At 46.1% G+C, this 21,925-nt stretch overlaps 1 protein-coding gene across 2 annotated transcripts in view; it reads left to right on the forward strand.

Annotated features, from left to right (window-relative positions):
• ARSB (arylsulfatase B) overlaps positions 1 to 21,925 on the forward strand; it is a 158,955-nt gene that overhangs the window by 116,039 nt on the left and 20,991 nt on the right. The window contains exon 7 of one of the 2 annotated variants that reach the window (XM_061158102.1): positions 8,899 to 9,324. The exons of the other annotated variant lie outside the window; for it this stretch is intronic. Within the exon in view, the coding sequence (XP_061014085.1) occupies positions 8,899 to 8,960 (62 nt within the window). The 3' untranslated portion in view covers positions 8,961 to 9,324. Of the gene's footprint in view, positions 1 to 8,898; positions 9,325 to 21,925 lie in introns of those variants that run through there. 2 annotated transcript variants of the gene reach the window in all.

Genomic DNA, 21,925 nt, shown 5'->3' on the forward strand with positions numbered 1-21,925 from the left:
GACATTTGCTTCAGGGGAAATAAATGTTCCATAGATCATGGAGAAAAATGACAAACAAATTAATGAAAAACAAATACACTCCTGCAGTATCCTCAGCCATGCCAGACCAAACACAAGTCAAAGTCAGCTTTTATTCTCAGGTCTTTCCAACTCTGAAGACTGACAGTTTCCATAATGGCATCAGCGCTTTAGTTACAGAAAGCCATACACACACCAAAGAAACACAAATTAAAGAAACATGCGGTGGAAAAAGAGAAAGAGAAATTCTATCATTTTATGCATATTTAACTGTAGTGGGAAAGTTGTTGCTGGCAAAGCATTGTTGAAATCTTGAGCTAATAAGTGGAAGTATTCTAGAAGTTATTCCCCACCCCCCTCGCCTTCATAATGCTTTATACAAAATTGTAACTTGACTGAAGTTAGCAGTGCTCAATTTTCCCACATCCTAAAAATTCCTTCCTTTAATTCTGCCTCATTCTAGCCAGCTTTCTTTTCCTCTTTAAACCTTGTCAAGGAGTAGCATACATATTCTTTCTCTGCATCTTCAATTTCCATTCATTTATAAACAATTTAATTTTAACATCAAGTATATTTTTATTCTTTAAAAATACAAGCAGTACAAATAAAACCAAAATTCATGTGATTGCCCCCCAGCCTCAGGCCCCTTCCCAGAGAAGACATCTGGTAGCAGTTTTGTCCTTCTGGACCACTGTCAATGTACATACTTACTCAGGAAGGCCTTAACAGACTTATGTATATCTGTGTATATATTGTACTTTGTTTACATAAATAGTACTTTTCTGCCACTTTTTTTTGGTACCCAATGATCTACCTTGGAGATCTTTCCAGGTCAGTACGTATAAATCAGTGGTTTTTCAACTGGAAGCAATTTCTAGAAACATCTTTTGATGGTCAAAACCAGGTGGAAGTGCTCCTGGCAGCCAGGGGTGCTGTTAAACGCCCTAAAGTGCATAGGCAGCCCCCCTTCACAAAGAATTTTTCACCCCAAGTGTCAATAACGCCGACATTGAGAAACCCTGATATGAATCTACTTATTTTAACCACCGCATTGTATTCCGTAGTTTCTTTCACCAGTCACGTAACAGTGTACATTTAGATACATTTTTAAAAACCTTTACTGAACTGTAGTTGATTTATAATGTTTTCATTTTGCTGTACAGCTCAGCGATTCAGCTGAACATACATACATTCTTTTTATATTCTTTTCGATTATGGTTTATCATAGGTGAATTATTTAAAATGTGCTGACTTGTGCCCATTAGTGAGTGCTTCTCCCACTGACTTTTCACTCAGCTACAATATGCTTTCTCCCCCAAATACCTGCTAGGTCACCAGTAGCCTCCTAATTTCCCAATTCCTTGGTTTCTTTTTTGGGTGAGGCCACTTAGCCTTTCTGTGACATTTGTCCAGGCCCATCCCTCTTATCCTGGAAGCATGTCCCGCCCCCACTGAAGCTCCGCCCCACCCGAGGCTCCGCCCCCATCCGAGGCCCCGCCCCCACCTCGCTGCTCCCCGCTGCCTTGCTGGTTTCACTCTCCCTGGCTGGCCAACCACCACTTCCGGAGCTCCAGAGGCCCTCAAGCCACTGTGCTCGGCATTGGTGACGTGAAGACGGACTGAGGAGGTCCCTCCCTGGAGACCCTCTGGTCCAGGAGGCATGTTCTGCTGTACAAAGTGAGACATGCCCTAATCAGGGTATAGGCTAAGCCTGCTGAGTGACTGAATAAATGACTAAAGTGTCAAAGATCTTACAGGACAATAGAAAATGTTTTCCCTTCACGGTTTAGAATTTATTGCATATTTTATCTTCATGACTGCTTCTCCCACCACATAGATTTAAAAAAATAAATCAAGAAAAAGACTTCCCTCCCATTTTCCCACCACCGCTCTTATTTCCCCCTGCTTTGAAAGAGCAACTGCATTGCTTCACATTTGCTCTTCAGGGAACGCACTTGGCCTTGGCCACGGCAGAGAAAAGATCAAATTAGAGAGCAAGCCCGCCTGCTGCAGCTGGGAAGTGAGACTGGTCCTCCCTCTCCTCCTTCCGGAGCCTCCTTCCCCTCCCCCATTTGTTCTGTACAGACTCTTGGGACTGTGAGGCCGTCACCTCCCGCCAGCCCCTCACTCTGGTGAGGGGTCTCTGGGAGCGGGCAGAGTGCCGCTGCTGTCTGACCCTTGTTTCCCTGGAGCAGGGAACTTTAAGCCCCTACCTGAAAGCTGACAGCAAAGCAAAGCTCCATAAATCCAGTTCAGTGCTCCAAGTGGACTCCTTAAGCGGGGACTGAATGGTCCCTGGGTCAGCCCGGAGAGGCACAAAGATCAAGGGGACGTGGCTCTGACACTGAGGAGCCGGAGGGAACAGTGGGTGGGGGGCGCATATAAGCAGCCACTTAGAATGCAGGGCAGGATACAAGGAGCCCTACGAACAGGACTGAGCCAAGTTGCTTAAGGAGAAAAGAGGGGGACGGATTAGTTATGACAGGGGATCAAGCAAGGCCCTTGAAAGTCATTTCCCCTCTCTCAGAAATACGAGCAGCTTCGTTTGATGGATTCTTTCAGTTTGAACACAAGGGAAGTAGGGATGACTCGTCAAGAGAACTAGACTCTAGCGTGCTGTTCTGCCGAGCACCATGTACCTAGTTTGGGTGAAGCCCCGAACCTCAGATGTGGGAGTTTCTGTTTTTGTTTTTCAGTGGCTAAGTCATGTCCGATTCTCTGCGACCCCATGGACTGCAGCACACCAGGCTTCCCTGTCCTCCACTATCTCCTGGAGTGTGCTCAAACTCATGTCCACTGAGTCAGTGATGCCATCCAGCCATCTCATCCTCTGTTGCCCCCTTCTCCTCCTGTCCTCAATCTTTCCCAGCATCAGGGTCTTTTCCAATAAGTGGGATTTTTTTTTTCCTTACATACTTATCTCAAGTCTTAATAAAAAATAGTGTCTGTCTTTGCCCCAAATACTCACATCTGAACAGCCCTGGTTATATGTCAGGGATCTTAGTCTGACTCATTTCTGTTCAAGACCATTTTGTGCAAGTCATATTATCTAATTCTTAAAGGCGCACCCACTGATCAGATCTGTGTAGAAGTTCTGTAGGGCTCTATTTGTATTTCTGATTCCTTAAGTTGAAGCCCGGTGGGGTCCTGAGTGCAGGAAGGACAAAGCTGGGGCAGAGATACTTTTATTGTAAAGTATAAGTCCCACTAGGCAGATGGCAGAAAGGAAGCTCTGACAGACGTGTGGGTTTGTGGAGGGCAGCCCTAACAGGCAGGACAAAGCAGTTGGTTGAGTGGGTCAGTGAACCAGGAACACAAAAGGAAGAAGCAGGGCTGGAGTTTGCTCCTGGTCTATGAACACCCACTCTTTATCTCCCTAAGTAGAGAAGTAAGTGAGCTGGAGTCGGAAAGCACGTGGGGCATGGCTCCAGATACTCCCAGAGGGCTGCTTGGTTCACTTCCTGTTGCTGTGTAACAAATGACCGCATACCCCCGGCTCCAGACAACACCCATGTATTATCTCCCAGTTCTCGAGGTCAAGAGTCGGGCAGGCTCAACTGGGTTCTCTGTGTAAGGCCTCACCAGGCTGCAGTCGCGGGGTGAATCAGTCTGCCCTGGCCCCTGCAGGCCTGCAGGGAGGTTCTGCCCCCGGCTCTCAAGGTCCTTGGCAGAATGTGGTTGCTTGTAGCTGTAGGACTGAGGTCCCAGTTGTCCCTGAAAGGTCTTCCCAGCTTCTAGAGCCCATTCTCATGTCTTTGCCCTGTGACCCCAGAGCCAGAAAGAAACCTCCTCTAGCCGAATCCCTCTCGGGGCTGGAATCTCTGATCTTGCTTCTGCTATGAGCCAGAGAAATCCCTGCTTCTAAACGGCTTGTGATTCACTTAGGCCACCCAAATCGTCTCCCTCTCTTGAAGTCACTGATTAGTGACCTTCATCACATCTTCCCTTTGGCTGCGGAAGTCACATAATCCTGGGAGTAAGGCCAGGGGCAAAGGTCATGGGGTTAGGATTCCAGCAAACACAGCTGCCCAGGGTATGGTTCCATCTGACCTTGAAATGATACCTGGAGATCCAGGGCCTCGGCCCGAAAACCTTCACTGAGAGTAGGGCTGAGGGGTGGTGAGTGACACAGAAAGGAAGAGTTCTCCAGGAGCTGAACCGAGGACTTTTGGAGGCAGAACCAGAGGAGGAATTTGGCTCTGGCATGTTTGCTGAGAAGGTTTTTTGCGAGGCCCTGGAAGCGTTAGAATAATGGAGGACCACATGGGGTCCCTGCCGTTTCAGAATCCACAAGCTAGTATAGTTATGAGCTCTGTCCTAGACTGGACTCCCTGTCTGACCAAATCTGTACCCCGAGAAAGCTGCAAAACTTCAAGAAAATGCTTTTAATATTTTACCAACCTGCTTGAGTGACCGCTGCTGCAGCAGCCACCTCCAACTTTCTACTAAAGGGAGTCACTCGGGCCCTGAGAAATAGGGACTTCAGAGCCAAGGTTGTGGTTCCCAAAGGGCCCCAAGGCCTCGGGTGCTCTGGCAGAAATGGCAGCAGAGGCAGGGGAATTTCAGGCAGGGACAAAAAGCCTCGCACTACAGGAAAAGGGCCTTCATGGAGGAGGAGGGGCCCCAGGAGGCGGCCTTGCTCAGATCCATCATAAACTATCAAAGGTGGGTAGTGCCCTGTGTTATTTCAAAATACCTCCAGAGTCGTGAATTCCTCAGTCTGCCTCATAAGGCCATGGTTCTTTATTTTACCTTTTCCCAATGTGTGAATTCTTTCCCCTTTTTTCATTCCTTTGTGGAAATAAAAAGCAAGTCCTTCACACTGGTTTCACAATAATATGTCATATATAGCTTTCTTCTGAGCATTCAAATGACTAATGTTTGGAACTTTTCTTATTACTCAGTAGAATCTGGACCTGAGCAAAAAGTCAGATAAAAATGGAGCTCTGGAAAAGCTATCTTCAGGAAAATGTGGGAGCAAGGGTAGTAGGTCAGATGCTTTCTGCTCCCTTCCCCTTTTTGACAGACTGCCATGTGCAGTTTTATACGTTGCTAACTGCACAAGGGCACTGTGTATCCTCCTTCTGCCAAGTTATGCTTCTTGGCACAGAAAGGGCATCTTGTTCTAATTTAAATAAGGTACTCTGTAAACTTGTGGGGCCCTGCCCTTTGCACCTGCTCTCTTTATCTTGAACTTGTGAGCCACAGTGAATTAGGTGACAAGTGATCAGTCTCTTAGACAGAAAGCAGGGAAGGGGCAGTGGAAACAAGAAGGAAGGCCAAGGAAACAATTCTTAGGAGGAATCAGTAGGAAAAGGCAGGGAGATGGAAAAGAGGTGGTCGGTCATAGCACCTCCTAATTAGGAGTTTAGGAAACATGGTTTTTGCCCTGTTAAGCAACCACAGACTAGAAAATAAGCACTGTTTGTAAAATAACACTTTATGTTCAGTCAGCTTCGTAATTGCATTATGATTAAGCTGATAGATGTAGAATTAAGCTGAATGCCTTGAATGTTACCTTTTTTGTTTAGTTTCTTTGTTTGCTTCTGTTGTTGTTTCGGTTTGGTTTGGTTTAGTGTGGTCCCTCGGGATACCTTTGTATAGTCCACAAATACTTCTTGGTACTGATTATGTTCACAGCACTCTCCTAGTTCTTACATATAGTCCTTGTATAGAGTGGTTGTCAGTCTGTAGAGGCCCTAAAACTCACCTGGGCAACATGTTAAAAATGAAACTTTCTGGGTCCTCCCTCCATACAGCTGCAGCATCTCTGAAGCTACAGTTTGGTCAAATGCTCAGGCAGTTCTAGAGATACAAGGACAACACTTTGAGAAAGGTTGCTAGAGGGATGAAAAGAGTATAACCCAGAGTTCCTTGTCCTCAAAAAGCATGTCAGGGAAAATAAAATGTAGACATATCTCAAGATTAACAATACACAACAGCAGATGCTGAAGAAGTAGGTGAGTAATAGAGAAAACAGGTAATAGGTGAGATATTGTATGGGGAGAAGAAGAATGTTCCTAAACAGAATTTTCAGAAGATTTCAAAAGAAGAGATTGGATTTCAACTGGGCTTTTTTAATAGAGGGAAGAGGGCATTTCAGGTGGGGGAAATACATGAATGAAGGCATTGCAATCTCATGCGGTGACAGCTCAGAGCAACTTAGGGGACACTGAACTCCTCATTGCATCATCAGTGATCCCTCTTGAAACCACAGCCTCATTCTTCTTCCTTATTAGGCTGCTTTTACGAATCCTTCATAAGAGGTTGCACATGTACATGTAAAGAGAGATTAATCCGTGTTTAAATATATGCATGAGTTATGTATAATTTCAGCCTGATTTAAGTGTCTCTATTGTTGAAAAATTATATGGATTCCAAATGGCATCCAATTATTAAATTCAGATGCCAGAACCTGTCATTCACAGTGAACTTCTGGGGGTGTACTTTTTCGGCTTTGTATACATTCCTCCAGAAGTGGTAGGCCTACAGACATCTCAAACCACAGTGCCAATCAGTGAAATAACGGAAATGGTCACAAAAGTAGATGTGAAGTCATCCTCTCAGCCGTTGGCAATGTGGAGCCTTTGTTTATTCATACAACCCATATTTGCAGTTCATTCTTTTTAAATGGATTGCCATCCCAAGTGTTTTGATTGCAAAGTATTTATACTTGTGTTTTATAGTTCTTTCTCACTCAAGTAATTTTGAATATCAGAACACAATTTCAGAAAATATATTTATTCAAATCAGAAGGAAGTGAAGAGAATTCTCTCTTTTGCTGATACAATAATTACAAAGTGAGGAAAGTAGATAGTTGTATAGTATTCCATACTCTAAAGTACAAATCACAGCCATGGGTTTTTTTAATTGATAAATAAATGTTGCATGGCTTTAGCTAGAGATTGTATCTCAAGTTTAATATTTATACCTGCATGGATAGAAAAACTGTTAGTGGAAATAAGTTTATTTATTCTTTGCAAGTACACTCATAATTTGTCAACTTTTAAAAATCACCAATTATTATTCTATTCATGTGTGCCCAGGACAATTCTGAGCCCTCTGAGCTACAGCTAATACTATATTGTGTGAGTGATTTTGTGTGTGTGTGTGTGTGTTTATTTGAAGAAACTGTTCTTATGACTTTGCTTCTAGAATGTGACCATGTCAAATATTTGGGATTACTTTAATCATAATTAGCATTAGTTTCTGGCAAACTGATCTTGACCATTATACGGCCATTCTGAATCTATTATATATATGTGTGTATGTCTGTGTGTGTGTATGTACATATACAATTTTTTCACATATGCATCATATTCGAAGTTTCCTTAAACAGCTTTCCCAGCCTGGTTTCACACTGATTGCTCATTTAAGAATTGGTCTGCTCTCTCTTCTCCTTCTCACTGGACACACGTTTCTCTCAAGCAAGGTGGGCCTCCCAGGACACTGTGCTTTCCTTCCTGTCTTGGTTCCTACACTGTTGTTTGTGCTTCTTTTGTGCATTTCTTAGGATCTAGCAAACAGCAGAGCACGTGTCGACTGCTCTGTAAATTCTGTCCTGTACCTTGAGTGGGGCAGCCTTTGAGTCCCCTTCCTATTTCCAAGCTGATTAGCTTGTGGATCCCAATAAACAGACACACATGCACAGGCCCCTGGTATACTCTTTCCTGCTTACAAGGATGTGATTTCTTCTTTCTCATTGCTTGAACAGTGGATCTCAATTCACAGCTTCCAGGCAGTACATGGCCAAAAATTCTAAATATTTAATCTCTGGTGCAGGTTTAGTATAGTTGGCTGATATCCTCACAGTTAAAAAAAATTGTGGGTGAAATATGAATATCCTGCTAGCTTTTTCATCTGCATTATTATTTTCCAGATACTACGTTTCTGCATTTTTAGGGACACAGTCTGATCTTGTACAGTGTTCACTGCTTCACACAATATGCAGTTGCTAAGATAACTATATAATTTTGAATGTTGATATACCCATAAGAAAGTTTGCATTTTCCTCTAACACATCTGTTTTGCTTTATGCAAGAGAAATTTCTCATGCCAGAATGACTTTCAGTGGATGTATGCAATCTGCTTTATGTTGAGCCTCTGCAATTCACAGATGCAAATGTTTAAAAAGTAGTGAGGTTAACCTAGTTATTTCTCCATCTGAAACGTCCCCAGTCACTACTTTTGTCCTTAAAAAAAAATCTTATTGTGTTATAAATCCATTGTGTGTAATTCTTATAGTGTTGCCTCATAATTCTCCTATAAGAACTGAATTAACTCTTTAGTGGCCTCCTAGGATGAATTTCAAGGTCCTCCTAGCTTATATTGCTGGTTCCACTGTGTCTTCTTAATAGAACTTAGGTTCTTAGGAAGAGAATAAGGGATGTAGTTTCATTACCCAGAACAGAATCCCATTAACCAAAAGAGCCACCCCCTAAAAGTTTAACCTTCTTAATGTGTGCCCTTTGTTATTAAATCAACAAATATTGCTTCACTCTGCGAGGAAGTGTGGGCAAGGCAAAGATAATATATGGATGCCAACCTCAGGAAATGTGCAGTCTAGCTGGACAGATGAAACCTAAAATAACAACAGATAGTGCGTGCTGAGTGTCAACTGTTCTGCCCCAGAAGAAGGGAGAGCCCTCTGCTTATCACACCCACTGCTCCAGACACGTGCTCCAGACCTTAAACTGAACCCAGCCTTTCAGGACCTGAATTGTCCACAGCAAAATACCTAACTTTTCTGGTATAGTTAAGTTGTTGTACGGTGTAAAGCCTTTTACATGGCAAGAAGTTTAAGTACGTTAACAGTTGGTCAAAGATTCAAAGCCTTTGAGAGCTTGAGAGAAATCTAACCACACTCATTTTCTGATACAGTCGAACATGGGAGTGTCTGGTGGTTGAAAGTTCCTGAAACTCTCGAAGCACAGGAAACCTGAGTGCAGATTCTGGTTGAAGATGTTTAACTGGCGGAGCCCCTGGTGACAGTGACTGTTTGCAGAAGAAAGCTCTTGTGTTTTCTGAAAACATGTCCTCAAGAAAAGCTCAAAAGCCATTCCATGCTAATTGCAGTTGTGTGATTAAGGTACAGCTCTGTTGATGTCTAGGATGAGAATGGCAGTGTGCATCCCCCAGAACATGAGCTCACATGGAAAAAACAGACAAAATCCACCCTCCACCCCCACCCCCACCAAACTGACTGTTGGCAGAAACCTGGTCTGCTTTCTGAAACGGAATGTAGGTTTCCAAATTCTCTAGACAATCTCTTTCCAAAGCAAATGAGAAATAAATATCTCAAAGTCACCAGCTTCATGTTTTTAGTGCAAAGTGTTTTCGCTGTTCTGTTTATGTCTTTTCACAACTAGGCTTTCCCTGAAATTCTTGTCCCAATGGTCCTAGAAATTCATGGAATCAGAGAGCTGGTTTGGAACACAATTGGAATCACTTCCATTCTTACTTCCCCTCCTGCCCTGACTCTCTGCAAAATAGGCTCTGTCTGTGCCATCTCCAAAAGAGAAATGACTGTCCTACTCGGAGCACTTGCAGGACAGACAGATTGACATTCTGCCTCTGCAGGGAGATGGGGGGTGGGGGAGGTGAGGCATGGGGTGACAGGAAGTTGGAGGAGTGAGTAGAGATGAGGAGAGCAAGTTTGCAAAGGGTAAGCTGGGGAGCAGCGCCTTTGCTACGGGACAGCAGATGGACCACTGTCTTCCTGATCCAGAAAGGTCCAGGGGAAAGCTCGCCATGCCAGCTCACTAGATCGAGGTTCTGAAGGGAAGCAAGGGAAATGGGCCAGGGACGATGCTTAAGCCCTGCTTGTACAGTCTCCACCTTCTGCCAAAATCCCGCTACCACCAATCCCCCCTCTGAGACCAAGGGTCCTAGAGTCAGCTGAAATCACAGGACCAGACAACTGGGCCTGGGGCTTAAGATTACATTGATGGGATGGGGTTCAGGGCCAGGCCCACAGGCCTGCTGTGGGGAGAGCAAGACAGGCCCCAGGCCTTATGGACAGGTTGCCAGGACGTGGTTGTCAGAGCCGGAGCCCAGGGGCAGAAGCCTGCAGACAGCAAGTGTGGCCAAATGCCCTGTACCAAAGAGCTACAGAGTTGCCAGCTCCAGCTGAAGGCAAAGAAGTGCCCCTCACACGGGAGCTGAGCCAGACCCAACAGCCCCTACTCTCCTCCCCAGATGTTATCCAGAATCACTTATGTCCTTGTTTGTTCCTCGTTTGCTCCAGCTCTTTCTGGGGACTAGGCCTTGGTGTAGACATGGGAGAGAGTCACCCATGATACATGCCAAAAGGTCAATCACCAGATGCTTCTCCTGCCGGCCGGAAGTGGGCCCTAAATCCTCTCCGTGAGACTTGCTGGCCCGATGAGCATCCCTCGGTGAGAGCTCAGTGCTGCTGCCGACAGAGCCAGGCCCGAGTTCGCCCTGCAGAGGAACCCCAAGGGGGGCCCAGCCGCGGGGTCCAGGCTTATTTCCTGACCTGCCCTCCCCTGGCTCTCCTGAGCCATGCCGTGTTCTTCCTGTCCCCTCAAAGATGCCATATGCTTTCCTGCCTCTGAGCATTCCCACATGCTGTTCCTTTTGCCTTGACTGCCCTTTCTTGCCTTCCTCTGTCTGGAAGAATCTGCCTAATCCTTTGAAATCCAGTTCAGACATAACCTTCCTCAGTAAAACTTTCTCCGCCAGCACTACCACCTCCTTTTCTGGTAGAATTAAGTCCTCATTGTTCCTTCCTCAGTGACCACTCACCATCTATATGTACCTCTAGCCCTTTATGGCAGACTAGTTCATGCACGTTTTTGGTTAGATTCCAAACATCTCAAAGACAGGGACCTGAATGTCTGTCTATTCATCTTTGTGTTCCCTCCCAGCATATAGATGGTAATTTACACATCTTATTGCAAATCTGTTTGTAATTTACCTAGAACCTGGTTTGTAATTTACACCTCTCATTGCAAATCTGTTACCTGAGATGCGAGCCTTTAGCACTCATTAACATTTTAGCTCTGACTCATTGAGAAAGTCAAAAGCAAGGGCAAGTGGAATAGCTGATATTTATGCCTTTCTGTGTGCTGCCTTCCTCTCACTCCACATCCACCAGGAGGGTCAACCAGGACATCACTGGCCCCTGCAGAGAGGGAGTGGACAAGGGGGGCGGGTTCCCTCCAGTGACACTGCAGAAGGGTTGGAGATGTCAGCCAGTTCTGAGAGTTGAGCTGAGCTGTCCTGGAGGTGGAGTGAAATTGGTCCCTGGTGGCCTTCCAAAGTATTTGGCTTTCTGAAGCTGCCCGTGGCTCGGGAAATCAGATCAAGGCTTTCATGGGAGTGCTTCTCTGTGCTGGGAGGTATAAATGCAGCATGACATGAGTCTCCCTCCACCCAGGACAGGGTGTGCTCTGCGAGCATGTGCCCAGAGCCAGCTCTGCACGCAAGGACGTGTTCTAGAACCAAGTCCTCCTGGCCGCCCTGGAGCTGATGCAGGCCTTGTCAGAAAAGTGGCTTAAAAGCCAGGCAGAGTCAGACATTCAAAAACTAACTGATGTCTTAGTCCATTCATGCTACTATAACAAAATACACACACTAGGTGGCTTACAAACAGCAGACATTTGTTTCCCGCAGCCCTAGAGCAGGGAAGTCCAAGTTCAGGGTACTGGAAGGGTCACGGCCTGGTGCAGGCCTGCTTCCTGCTTCACAGCCATGCCTCTCCCTAGGCTCTGCGTGGTGAAAGCGGAAGAGATGTCTCCAGAGCCTCTTCTATAAGGGCACTAACCCCATTCGTGAGGGCTCCACCCTCTGGCTTGAGCACCTCTCAAAAGCCCTGCCTTTTAATACCATCATCTTTCGGGCGGCGGGGGGGGGGGGGTAGGGTCTCAACATGTGAATTTTGAAAAGACATAAACAGTCTTTTCAAACACCCAGGCCACAGCACTGGATATGTGAAGCTATTAGAGAATTAATGTTCTAAGAAACATTGTTTATTGGCCTAGGGAACATTGTTCATTGTCCTAGGAAACATTGGCCATTAAGTTACTAAAAATGTGATTATAGAATTGTGATTATGTTTTTTTTTTTTAAAGAATCCTTGTCTTTTATAAAAATATACTAAAATATTTATAGGTAAATGTTGTGATGGCTGGGATTTGCTTTGACACAGTGTAGGAAGGAGGGGTAACAGGTGAATATGGAAGGTTGGCCACAAGTGGACAATTGCTAGAGTTGGGTGCCTTGGTGCTTGTTAGGCTGTTCAGTCTGCTCTTGTGTATGTTTGAAATTTTTCATAATAGGATTTTTCTAAAGCATTTAGGCAGGGGAAAAAAAGTGGAAATAAGGTTATTGTGTTCTCATCCCCTCAATTCTTAGATTTGCTTTATTTTGCCTCTTTGCCTCATCCAAGATCACCTCTGAGGATTAGAGAAGAGGACCGAAGTTATTGGTTTCTCCAGCACCTTCTTAAGAGGGCTTACTTCAGATTTCCGAAACACATTTAAGGCCTTTGTAAAGAAGATGCTTTTCCTCCTCCCATTGGTCAGGTGGGGTTGGGGACCGCCTTGAGTCCTGGACAGCAGGTTAGTGCTGGGCCTCATCTCCTGCTGACACAAAGCACTTACCTCTCCCCAGAGTTAATGGGAGAGATGCCTTTTTGATGACAGGTTATAGAGGAGAAATGTGCCCCTTCATTGTGCCTGTATCCCAGGGGAGCTGGCAAGGGCACTGTTTATAAGAAAGACCCCCCTTTCATGGGCCTAACTCTGCTTGGAAGCCAACTGATGAATATGTGTTATCTGATAGAACCTGGCGACCCCCAGCCACATGGGCACAGACAGAGCAGAGGGCAGGCTCAGCACTGAATTATTTAATCTCTCAAATGTTTCCATTTTGTCTTCCTCCACAGACTAGATGCTCTGAAGTCCATTAGCTTAATGTTTTGCAGAGTGGATTTCCATTGGTCTCATTTCCACCACCCCCCTGTTTCTTAAGCATCCCCCTTTGCACATGAAAATATGCGCGCGCGCGCACACACACACACAGACACAGACACAGACACACACACACACACACACACACACACTCCACCTTGGGAGGCTGTATGCTCATGCCATGGTCCTGGACCACTTCCCAGCTCCATGACCCAACTTTCCACCTATGCAGCCTACAGACATGGTTGCAAGAGAGCTGGGAAAGACTAACTCATTGAGGGTGACAGGGAGTGGAGGAGTCAACATGGCAAGTGTGTGCCAACCAGTACAGTCTTAAATGGAACCATATAAGACCAAGAGTTTGGAGGGGAACCCCCTGTTGAGTTAACGTCTCGTCTAGCTTCCTGTCTAGAAGGCTTCTGTGTTCTGTTTATAAGGGCATGACTTGGAGGAAAGTGCCAAAGCCATATTCGCATTCTAGATGCCATAGAGCTGTAAATGAGGATGAGTACAGTGGACTACTAACTTGGGGTCCAGGAGAAGCCGAGGGTCAAGAAAAATGAGGCAAACCTAACAGGCTGGAATGTGATCTGGGTGCATGTAAAGGGCTGTGCTTGGGGCCCTCTGCACAGAGCAGAGTGAGAAGGAATCTCTTAACTGGGAACTTAAATATGAGGCAATAGAATGATGGCACTGCAGAAACCCACACACACATTTTTTAAAGTCTGGTTGCATGGATAATTGAGATTGAAAGCATCGATACCATAGTATGTCCAGAAGGGTCAATCTTGACACCACAATTTATTTCCTGTAGGTTCTAGAGGGGGTCATCTCAATAGTTAGCTGTTAGTAGGAAAGATATGATTATTTCTGTGACGGTGCCTGATCCTGTTGCCTGATACTGTGTGTTGCATGCAGAAGTTGGTCCACAAAGATCTTTCCTGTTGAGCCTCATGGCATCCTTCAGGTATCAAATTGTTGTGCATGTCAGGGGGCACTGGGACTGTGTTGGTTTCCATTTCCTCTGAGATGGGGAACTTATGGGGCTCTTACTGAGCTGGGTCCTAGGAATTTTAGAGGAGCTTGATGATCTTGTCCCTGCCAAGTGGCATTGATTTTATAGGAGATTCTGCAGCTGTGGGGACCGCTGCTGTGAGCAGAGAGCCCTGTGAGTGAGCCAGGAGGTAATGGTTAGTTTTGTTGTCCCCTTTAAGTTCCTAAGTGGCACAGTAGGGTGGGAGAGAGGAGATGGAGCCAGAGTAGGTTTTATAATTGTCTTCATCATCACAGTGAAGGCCACCATATTTTCCCTAGACCAGGTGCCAGGCACAGGCTCAGCACTTTGCCTTCACTGGCCCTTTTAATCCTCACAGAAACGCCAGAAAGATACCTGGTGGTATTGCTCCTTTTTTATAGGGAAGCACAGCTTAGAAGAGTTAAGTCATTTGCCCCAGGCTGCAGAGCTGGAAAGGGGTAGAGCTGGACTGGAGGAGCTGTTCTCACCAGAGTCCGGGCCCTTCATGCCTTCCCGTTCTCCCCTTTGCACAGCATGGACGCCGAATGCTCCTTGACATGCTCCTTGCAGCGTTCGGGGTCATGGTAACCAGAACTTGGAGATTCACTTCAAATGGACATGCCAGCTCACCCTGCCACTTCCCTGATCGGAGGACAAAGACAGGTTCAGCATATATTGATCCTTGCTTATTATTCCCTCTCTTGCTTACTTTTCTAGTCACGGTCAGAGGAAACCAGGAAAATCTGATGCTAAGAAGAGAGTTTTGCTTTCTTTCATTTATGTGTATATGTATAATTGTATTTCTCTACTTTCGGCTGTGCGGGGTCTTCATCGCAGCACAGGCTTTTCTCGAGTTGTGGCGTGGGGGCTCCTCCCTGGGGTGACTTCTCGTCTGTGGAGCGCGGACTTGCCGCTCCCAGGCTATAGAGCACAGGCTCAGTAGTCGTGGCGCGTGGGCTTAGCTGCTCCGCAGCACGTGGAATCCTCCCGGTCAGGGCTCCAACCCACGTCTCCTACAATGGCAGGCAGATTCCTTACCTTTGGACCACCAGGATAGCCCTCAGAAATAGTTCTTACTGTCAGGGGAAAAGAGAAGACAAGTTCACATTTGCCTCTTTCTTCTGCAATGAAAGATGGATAGAAGGGAAATCATTAGAAATAAAATTAATGAATAAAGACAAAAGGATATATTTCTTACTAATCACTTCTCCTTCTTGTCTTACTAAATCTTCAACGTGTACCTGGTATAAAAATCACATATCTGGCATGAAAATGTAGATGATCACAATGAAATAGTAACTTCCCATGGACTTTGCTGGCTTAATTCTGCCCTGACCTGTAGCCAAAATGTTAGATTTCCACCACAGATAAGAGGAAAATGCAGAAAGTAACTCATCAGACAGGTAAACCTGATGTGACTGTAGGATTCAGTCAGATGCTTTTGTTATACAATCCAGCAATCAACGTGGAGAAGCCTTGGTGTTTTCGACTCTGCCTTTCAAACGGGATTTAGACGTTACTTGGGGTCTCGCTCTCCAATGTGCATCCCTAGGAGTAAACCAGAGCACCTTCCTGTTTCTAAGAAACCTGTGTGTCATTCTCACAAAACCTGGCAGCCAAGTTTGAGACCCGCACTAGTGATCTCTGGCCAGGAGGTAAGGGAACATTTCAGAGAAAATCAGTCATTCAACAGGTACTTATGGGGCTCTTACTGAGCTGGGTCCTAGGAATTTTAGAGGAGCTTGATGATCTTGTCCCTGCCAAGTGGCATTGATTTTATAGGAGATTCGGCAGCTGTGGGGACCGCTGCTGTGAGCAGAGAGCCCTGTGAGTGAGCCAGGAGGTAGGAGGCAGGCTGACAACTCCAGCCAACCCCTGGGGACAGCAGGGTCATACCCACAGGGCCGTCAGCACCTGTGGAAGTAGGAGCTGCCTCCTTTGCCTCCTCTCCGGGGCCCACTCTGAAAGCACTTGGGTAATTATCGTTTCCACTGCTGCCTTGGGTGGCTGGTTTTAGTGCATTAATTATTGGCCATGTCGAGAGACTTGCGCTGCTCCCTCTGAACTCTGGCTTTTTTTCCTCCCAGTGCCTGCGGCACCCTGCTTGTGAAGTCAGAATAGTTCCTTGGCTTCCGTTCCTTCTGTGTCACGTGAAAATCAGGCAGTTTCCAGCTTTCCTCTCTTCTCTAACTTTGTTGTTGTTCAGTCGCCCAGTTCTGTCTGACTCTCTGCGACCTCATAGACTGCAGCATGCCAGGCTTCCCTGTCTTTCACCATTTCCTAGAGTTTGCTCAAACTCATGTCCATCAAGTTGGTGAAGCCATTCAACCGTCTCATCCTCTGTCATCCCCTTCTCCTCCTGCCCTCGATCTTTCCCAGCATCAGGATCTTTTCCAGTGAGTCAGCTCTTCACATCAAGTGGCCAAAGTATTGGAGTTTCAGCTTCAGCATCACTCCTTCCAATGAATATTCTGGACTGATCTCCTTTAGGATGGACTGGTTTGATCTCCTTGCAGTCCAAGGGACTCTGAAGAGTCTTCTCCAGCACCACAGTTCAAAAGCATCAATTCTTTGGTGCTCAGTCTTCTTTATGGCTTCTTATGTCTAACTTACCCTCTACTTTTTGCCCTTGGAGAGGTTTATGCAATTACATCAACCAAATTCTCTAACCTCAGTGGCAGGTGGGTTTGGAGGGGGTGCCAAGGCAAGAAGAATGCAGTTGTTTGGAAATAAAGCCACCTGAGCTGGAGTGAAGCAGTCTTTTTCTTTCCGTTTCACAGTTCGGTTATATCTGCCTGCACACTGACTAATCTTGAGAGCATCTCTCCCCTGGTGTCGGTTTCTTTGGGCAGGAATCTAATTCTGCATGTATCTTAGGTGATACATGTGGTTTCTTAGTTTCTCCTGGAAACTAAGGGAATTTTCTTTTCTGTTCTCAAAATGTTAATGGCTAAAGAGTCCTAGAGCCATTCAGGCACTCTTCTTATACTCTTGGCTCACCAGGATGGCCACCACTCTGCCGGCGGCCTTCAGGTGTGGGGTAAGGCCACTGAAATGAGCAGCAGGCCCTTTGCTAGACCCAGAGCTCCTGACCTGCAGGGAATACCGTTGCAGCACAGTTCCTAGTACCTAGGAGATGCTCAATAAATAATCATTGGATGGAACAAAACCAATTCCTGATGTGGAACCAGGTTTAGAGTAAATGTTCAATAAGTATTTGTTGAAGTATGAATAAATTACTGTGTTTCATGGAGGAAGAATTCCATCTTCATAGAGCTTGCCTCGTTTGAACCTCCAAAAGGACTCGGGCTCAATAAACTAGGAAAACAGCCATAGGCAGGGAAGCAGATGGCTGATCCGAGCCCTCCAGCTGAGAAGACTAGCAGTGGTCCTGCGGGCACTTGGATGCCCTGACCTCACAGAAGCTTGCAGGAGTAGAACAGGCCTGGGGTGGGGTGGGGGTGCAAATCCAAGGGATTCCTCTGCCCTCTTTGGCATTCTTCGCAGCAGCACATGCTTTGCTGTGCCAGGCCCCAGCTTCAGTAGCTTGAAGAGTCTAGTAATGATCAAGGGAGGCAGGGGTATGTGTGGAGAGCACTCTAGTAGCAAATATTTCTTTTGCAAAAGAGCCCAGTAAGCTGTTGACTTTCTCTCAAGTGTTCAAAGGCTACCAGAGGACTGACAAGCCAATTTAATCCTATTAACACAAGAAGCATCCCCAGTGCAGGGGGAAGTACATGACGGAGGAGTGTCAGTTTCTCCTTGAGAGAGCCAGACGGGGAGGGGAAAGCTGCCTTCCAGGTCCCAGGGTGCCTGCCCTGTGTTCTTCCAAAACAGGCTCTTATCTCATCCGGGTAAGTACTTGTTTCACTCTCAGGAGAGCAAACACAGCCAAGTAAGGATGTAGATGTGTCCTCACGTGTGCAGAGCCAAAGGAAGAAGGAGCTGTGGTTGACCTTCTCGTTGACCATTCAGGAAGAAAGATCCTGGAGTTAGCATCATAGGAGATACCAATTCACTGAAATCCATCACAAGAGCCTCACGAGACACCCTTAGATGGAGCAGTAGGACCGCAGTTTTGTCCTGGCCACAGATTCCCTCTCGGCTCTCAGTGCAGACAGAAGAGACCAAATGCTTTTAGTTTGGCCTAAATGCAGAGCCGGATATTGGAGCAGCAGCTCCCAACTCAGGCACCATCTAGCGAGGGCAAGGAGCTTAACTTCTACCCCTCATCTCTGCAAAGGGGGAGCTCAGGGTAGATGATGTCGAAGGCGCAGAGGGAGCTCTAACATGCTTTATTCAATAGCATTGGGTTGGCCAAAAAGTTCCTTTGGGTATTTTCCTGTAACATCTTAGTGGAAAAACCCAAACAAGCTTTTTGGCCAGTCCAATACTTATCTCCTTAATTATCCTCATGTCATTTCTCTACACCTTATTCTTTTGCAGATGTCAGATCAAGATACAGATACTGTCCCTGCATATGTATTTCCCACAGTCAAGTCTTGGCTGCTGCCCTGTGTCCACCTGTCCCAACTTAGCTCCCTCTAAGTCTAACCACCCCTGGGAGCTTCAGCTCAGTCACTTATTCCATAACATGTATCAGCTACACAGCTCAGAGCTTGTTAGTGCCCTGGCGAACAAAATAGTTATGGTCCCTGCCTTTTTTGAATCTTATACTTTTAGAGGAAGACATAGAAACAAAGTTATAGACGATTACAAACTGTCATGTGTATTATGATGAAAAATGAGTAGGGCTTGACCTACTTTCATCTCAGAGGTGGAAAAAGACTGCCCTGAGGAAGTATTATTTGATCTGAGACACCTAGAATGGGAGTTGGAGAAGGAAGTGGCAACCCACTTCAGTACTCTTGCCCAGAGAATCCCAGGGACAGAGGAGCCTGGTGGGCTGCCGTCTATGGGGTCTCACAGAGTCGGACATGACTGAAGTGACTTAGCAGCAGCAGCAGAATGGGAGTTAACCAGGCTGAGTTGTAGAAAAAAGAAAGAGCTGTGCTCTAGGATGAGAGAAGAGCAGATACAAAGACACCTACAAGCGGGAAGGGCCATCCAGAGGAGCAGAGCTCACTGTGCCCAAAGTGCTGAAAGACACCAGGGTGACTGGAACATCCTGTCAAGAGGCGTGGCTAAGACCAGAGAAGGGATGGATTCGCTAAGATAATGCTGGCACGGGCACAAGCCAAACTCTGTGATAATCCAGGCATTTCTCATTTGTGCAGAGTACCCAGTGGGTACTCCTGAGCGATAGACACTTCTCTCCCCAACAATGTTTCAGGGACCACAGCTCCTTCTTCCTTTGGCTCTGCCATTTTAAATGTGTGGCCAAGGCCAGCATGCTTGTGTCCATGGAAGGATGTGCATCAGAGGGTCTTCTGGGCCCCGTCCTCCCTGGGAGTTGTGCTCCCACCCTGTCCACAGTCCACCGGCACACAGCGAGCTTCAAGGAGGCCAGGCAGCGTGGAGGGTTTGTGATCCCAGGAGGCACAGCAGATTGTGCAGGCCCCGTGGGCCACGCTGCAGAATGTAGGCACTATTCCTCAAGCACCTGTGATACATCCATCATCATGTCTAAACCTACATGTCTAAACCTCATTCATCATCCTCCTCAAAAAGCAGCCTCTCCTCCCAGTCTTTGCTGCTTCTTTCAGCGATGCCATTCCAGGCTTCCTTGTCCTTTTCCCCGCTCTGTTGTCTGTAGACTTTCCTTCTGCCTCCCAGGCCTGGACTGTTTCAGTACTACTTGCCCAGCAAGGCCCTTTGATTAGGTTCTTCGGCTCTGCTGTGGGATGCTCATTTACACATCTGCAATGTGAAGTAGCTCCTCCCTGTGACTGTTATTCCTGGCTGAGATGTGTTTGCAGTATCCAGTCATCTGGAAAGCTTCATAATCAGGTTATCATGAGAGTGGAGATGAATCTTTCTAAAATGTGCCTTTCCTGCCTGCTCAAAATAATGTTTCCAGCTTCCAGTTACCTGCTGGAAAAAAAAGCTCTAACTTCTATAGTTTGGGGGAGCTAAATCAACCTATCCTTTTCAAACTGGTCATATTCTAGACCCTCTCCAGCCAGCCAAGGTGTCCAACTATCCTCCAAAAAATTTTTTCCCAAATGCTCCATTTTTCCTTGACTCTGCATCCATGCCCTCAGGCAGGACAGATATTTCATAGATACTGACGTCCTATGACTTGAAGGTCACCAGCCTTCATCAGAGGCAGATGCAGTAACCAAGTTAAAGTGGACACATAAGAATCGCTACCAGTGAGTGCTTTCTGAGAATCAGAACTATCCTCTAGAGTCAAGCAGACTTGGTGAATTCTCATCTCATACAATTCCTCTCTGCTTAGGATATCCCTTCCTGCCCACCCACCTGTCTGAATCCTACCAATTATTCAGGGCCAGCACTCATGCCCAAGTCTCACCTTCTCTAGGAAGCCTTCCTTTACCCCACTGACTCGAAAAATAAGCTTTCTGTCTTTGGAGTCCTGTAACACTCCCCAAAGTCTTTTACACAATGGCTTGCAAATACGAGGTACTTGATTAATGCTTAAATTATTTACATTATATCTTACCACTCCTTTGGCAATTTTTATATGTTTTCTCTTTTACTGACACTTATCCTTCCAGTATGACCAACCTAGATAGCATATTAAAAAGCAGAGACATTACTTTGCCAAAAACGTTCCGTCTGGTCAAGGCTATGGTTTTTCCAGTGGTCATGTATGGATGTGAGAGTTGGACTGTGAAGAAAGCTGAGCACAGAAGAACTGATGCTTTTGAACTATGGTGTTGGAGAAGACTCTTGAGAGTCCCTTGGACTGCAAGGAGATCCAACCAGTCCATCCTAAAGGAGATCAGTCCTGGGTGTTCATTGGAAGGACTGATGCTGAAGCTGAAACTCCAGTACTTTGGCCACCTCGTGTGAAGAGTTAACTCGCTGGAAAAGACCCTGATGCTGGGAGTGGTTGGGGGCATGAGGAGAAGGGGACAACAGAGGATGAGATGGCTGGATGGCATCACCGACTCGATGGACATGAGTTTGAGTAAATTCCAGGAGTTGGTGATGGACAGGGAGGCCTGGCATGCTGTGATTCACGGGGTGGCAAAGAGTCAGACACGACTGAACGATTGAACTGAGCTAAACTGATCCTTCCAGTTCATACTGAACTTCTGGAGTAGAGCTGCTGTCCTCAACATCTAAAACAGTACCTGGCACGTCCTCAAAAACAGAGATAAGTAATTAATGCTTTTCTATTATTCCTATAACACATAATTACTTCAGCATACCAGATGCCCAGAACATTCTTTTTGATTTCTTGTAGTTGTGGTCATTGTTGCTATTGTCTGAATCTATGATCCCTTCTAAAATGTAGAGCCTTTAGCCAGTTAAGGCAGAGTACAAGGTGAGTATTCATGAATAATAGCTCTCTTCCTAGTGGTGTTTCTGGGACCACAGGTCCTTCCATCTTTGGTTCTGCTATTTTAAATGAGCAGCCAAGGCCACCACGCTTGTCTGCATGCAAGGTTGTGCACAAGAGGTTTTCTGGGCCCCGGCCCACTTGGGAGTTGTGGGAATTCCAGGCCCAAAGGGAGATGTTTGGGCAAAACATTTGAAGGGGAGCCGTGCCTACCAGTACGTCCCTAGCCATCTGTGGGGAGCTTGCTCCTTTGTTTCTTCCACCATTCAGGAGGCTGACTCTGGGTTTGTCATGAAGGATTCAGTTATAAACGTTCCCATTTTCCTATTTACAATACATTTTCCCCCCAAGAAAGAGGTTGCAGGGAGTAGTGGCATTGCCTGAGGTCTGTCTTTTAAATATTTTTTTTATTTTGTGGTTTCAAAATAGTTGCCTCATGCAACTATTTAGTTGCATCATGCAGGGTCTTTCCTTGCAGAGGTGTGGACCACTAGTTGTGGTGTGTAGACTCCAGAGCGAGTGGAT

This window comes from Dama dama, chromosome 12, assembly GCF_033118175.1.
Source record: "Dama dama isolate Ldn47 chromosome 12, ASM3311817v1, whole genome shotgun sequence".
Taxonomy (NCBI): Eukaryota; Metazoa; Chordata; class Mammalia; order Artiodactyla; family Cervidae; genus Dama; species Dama dama.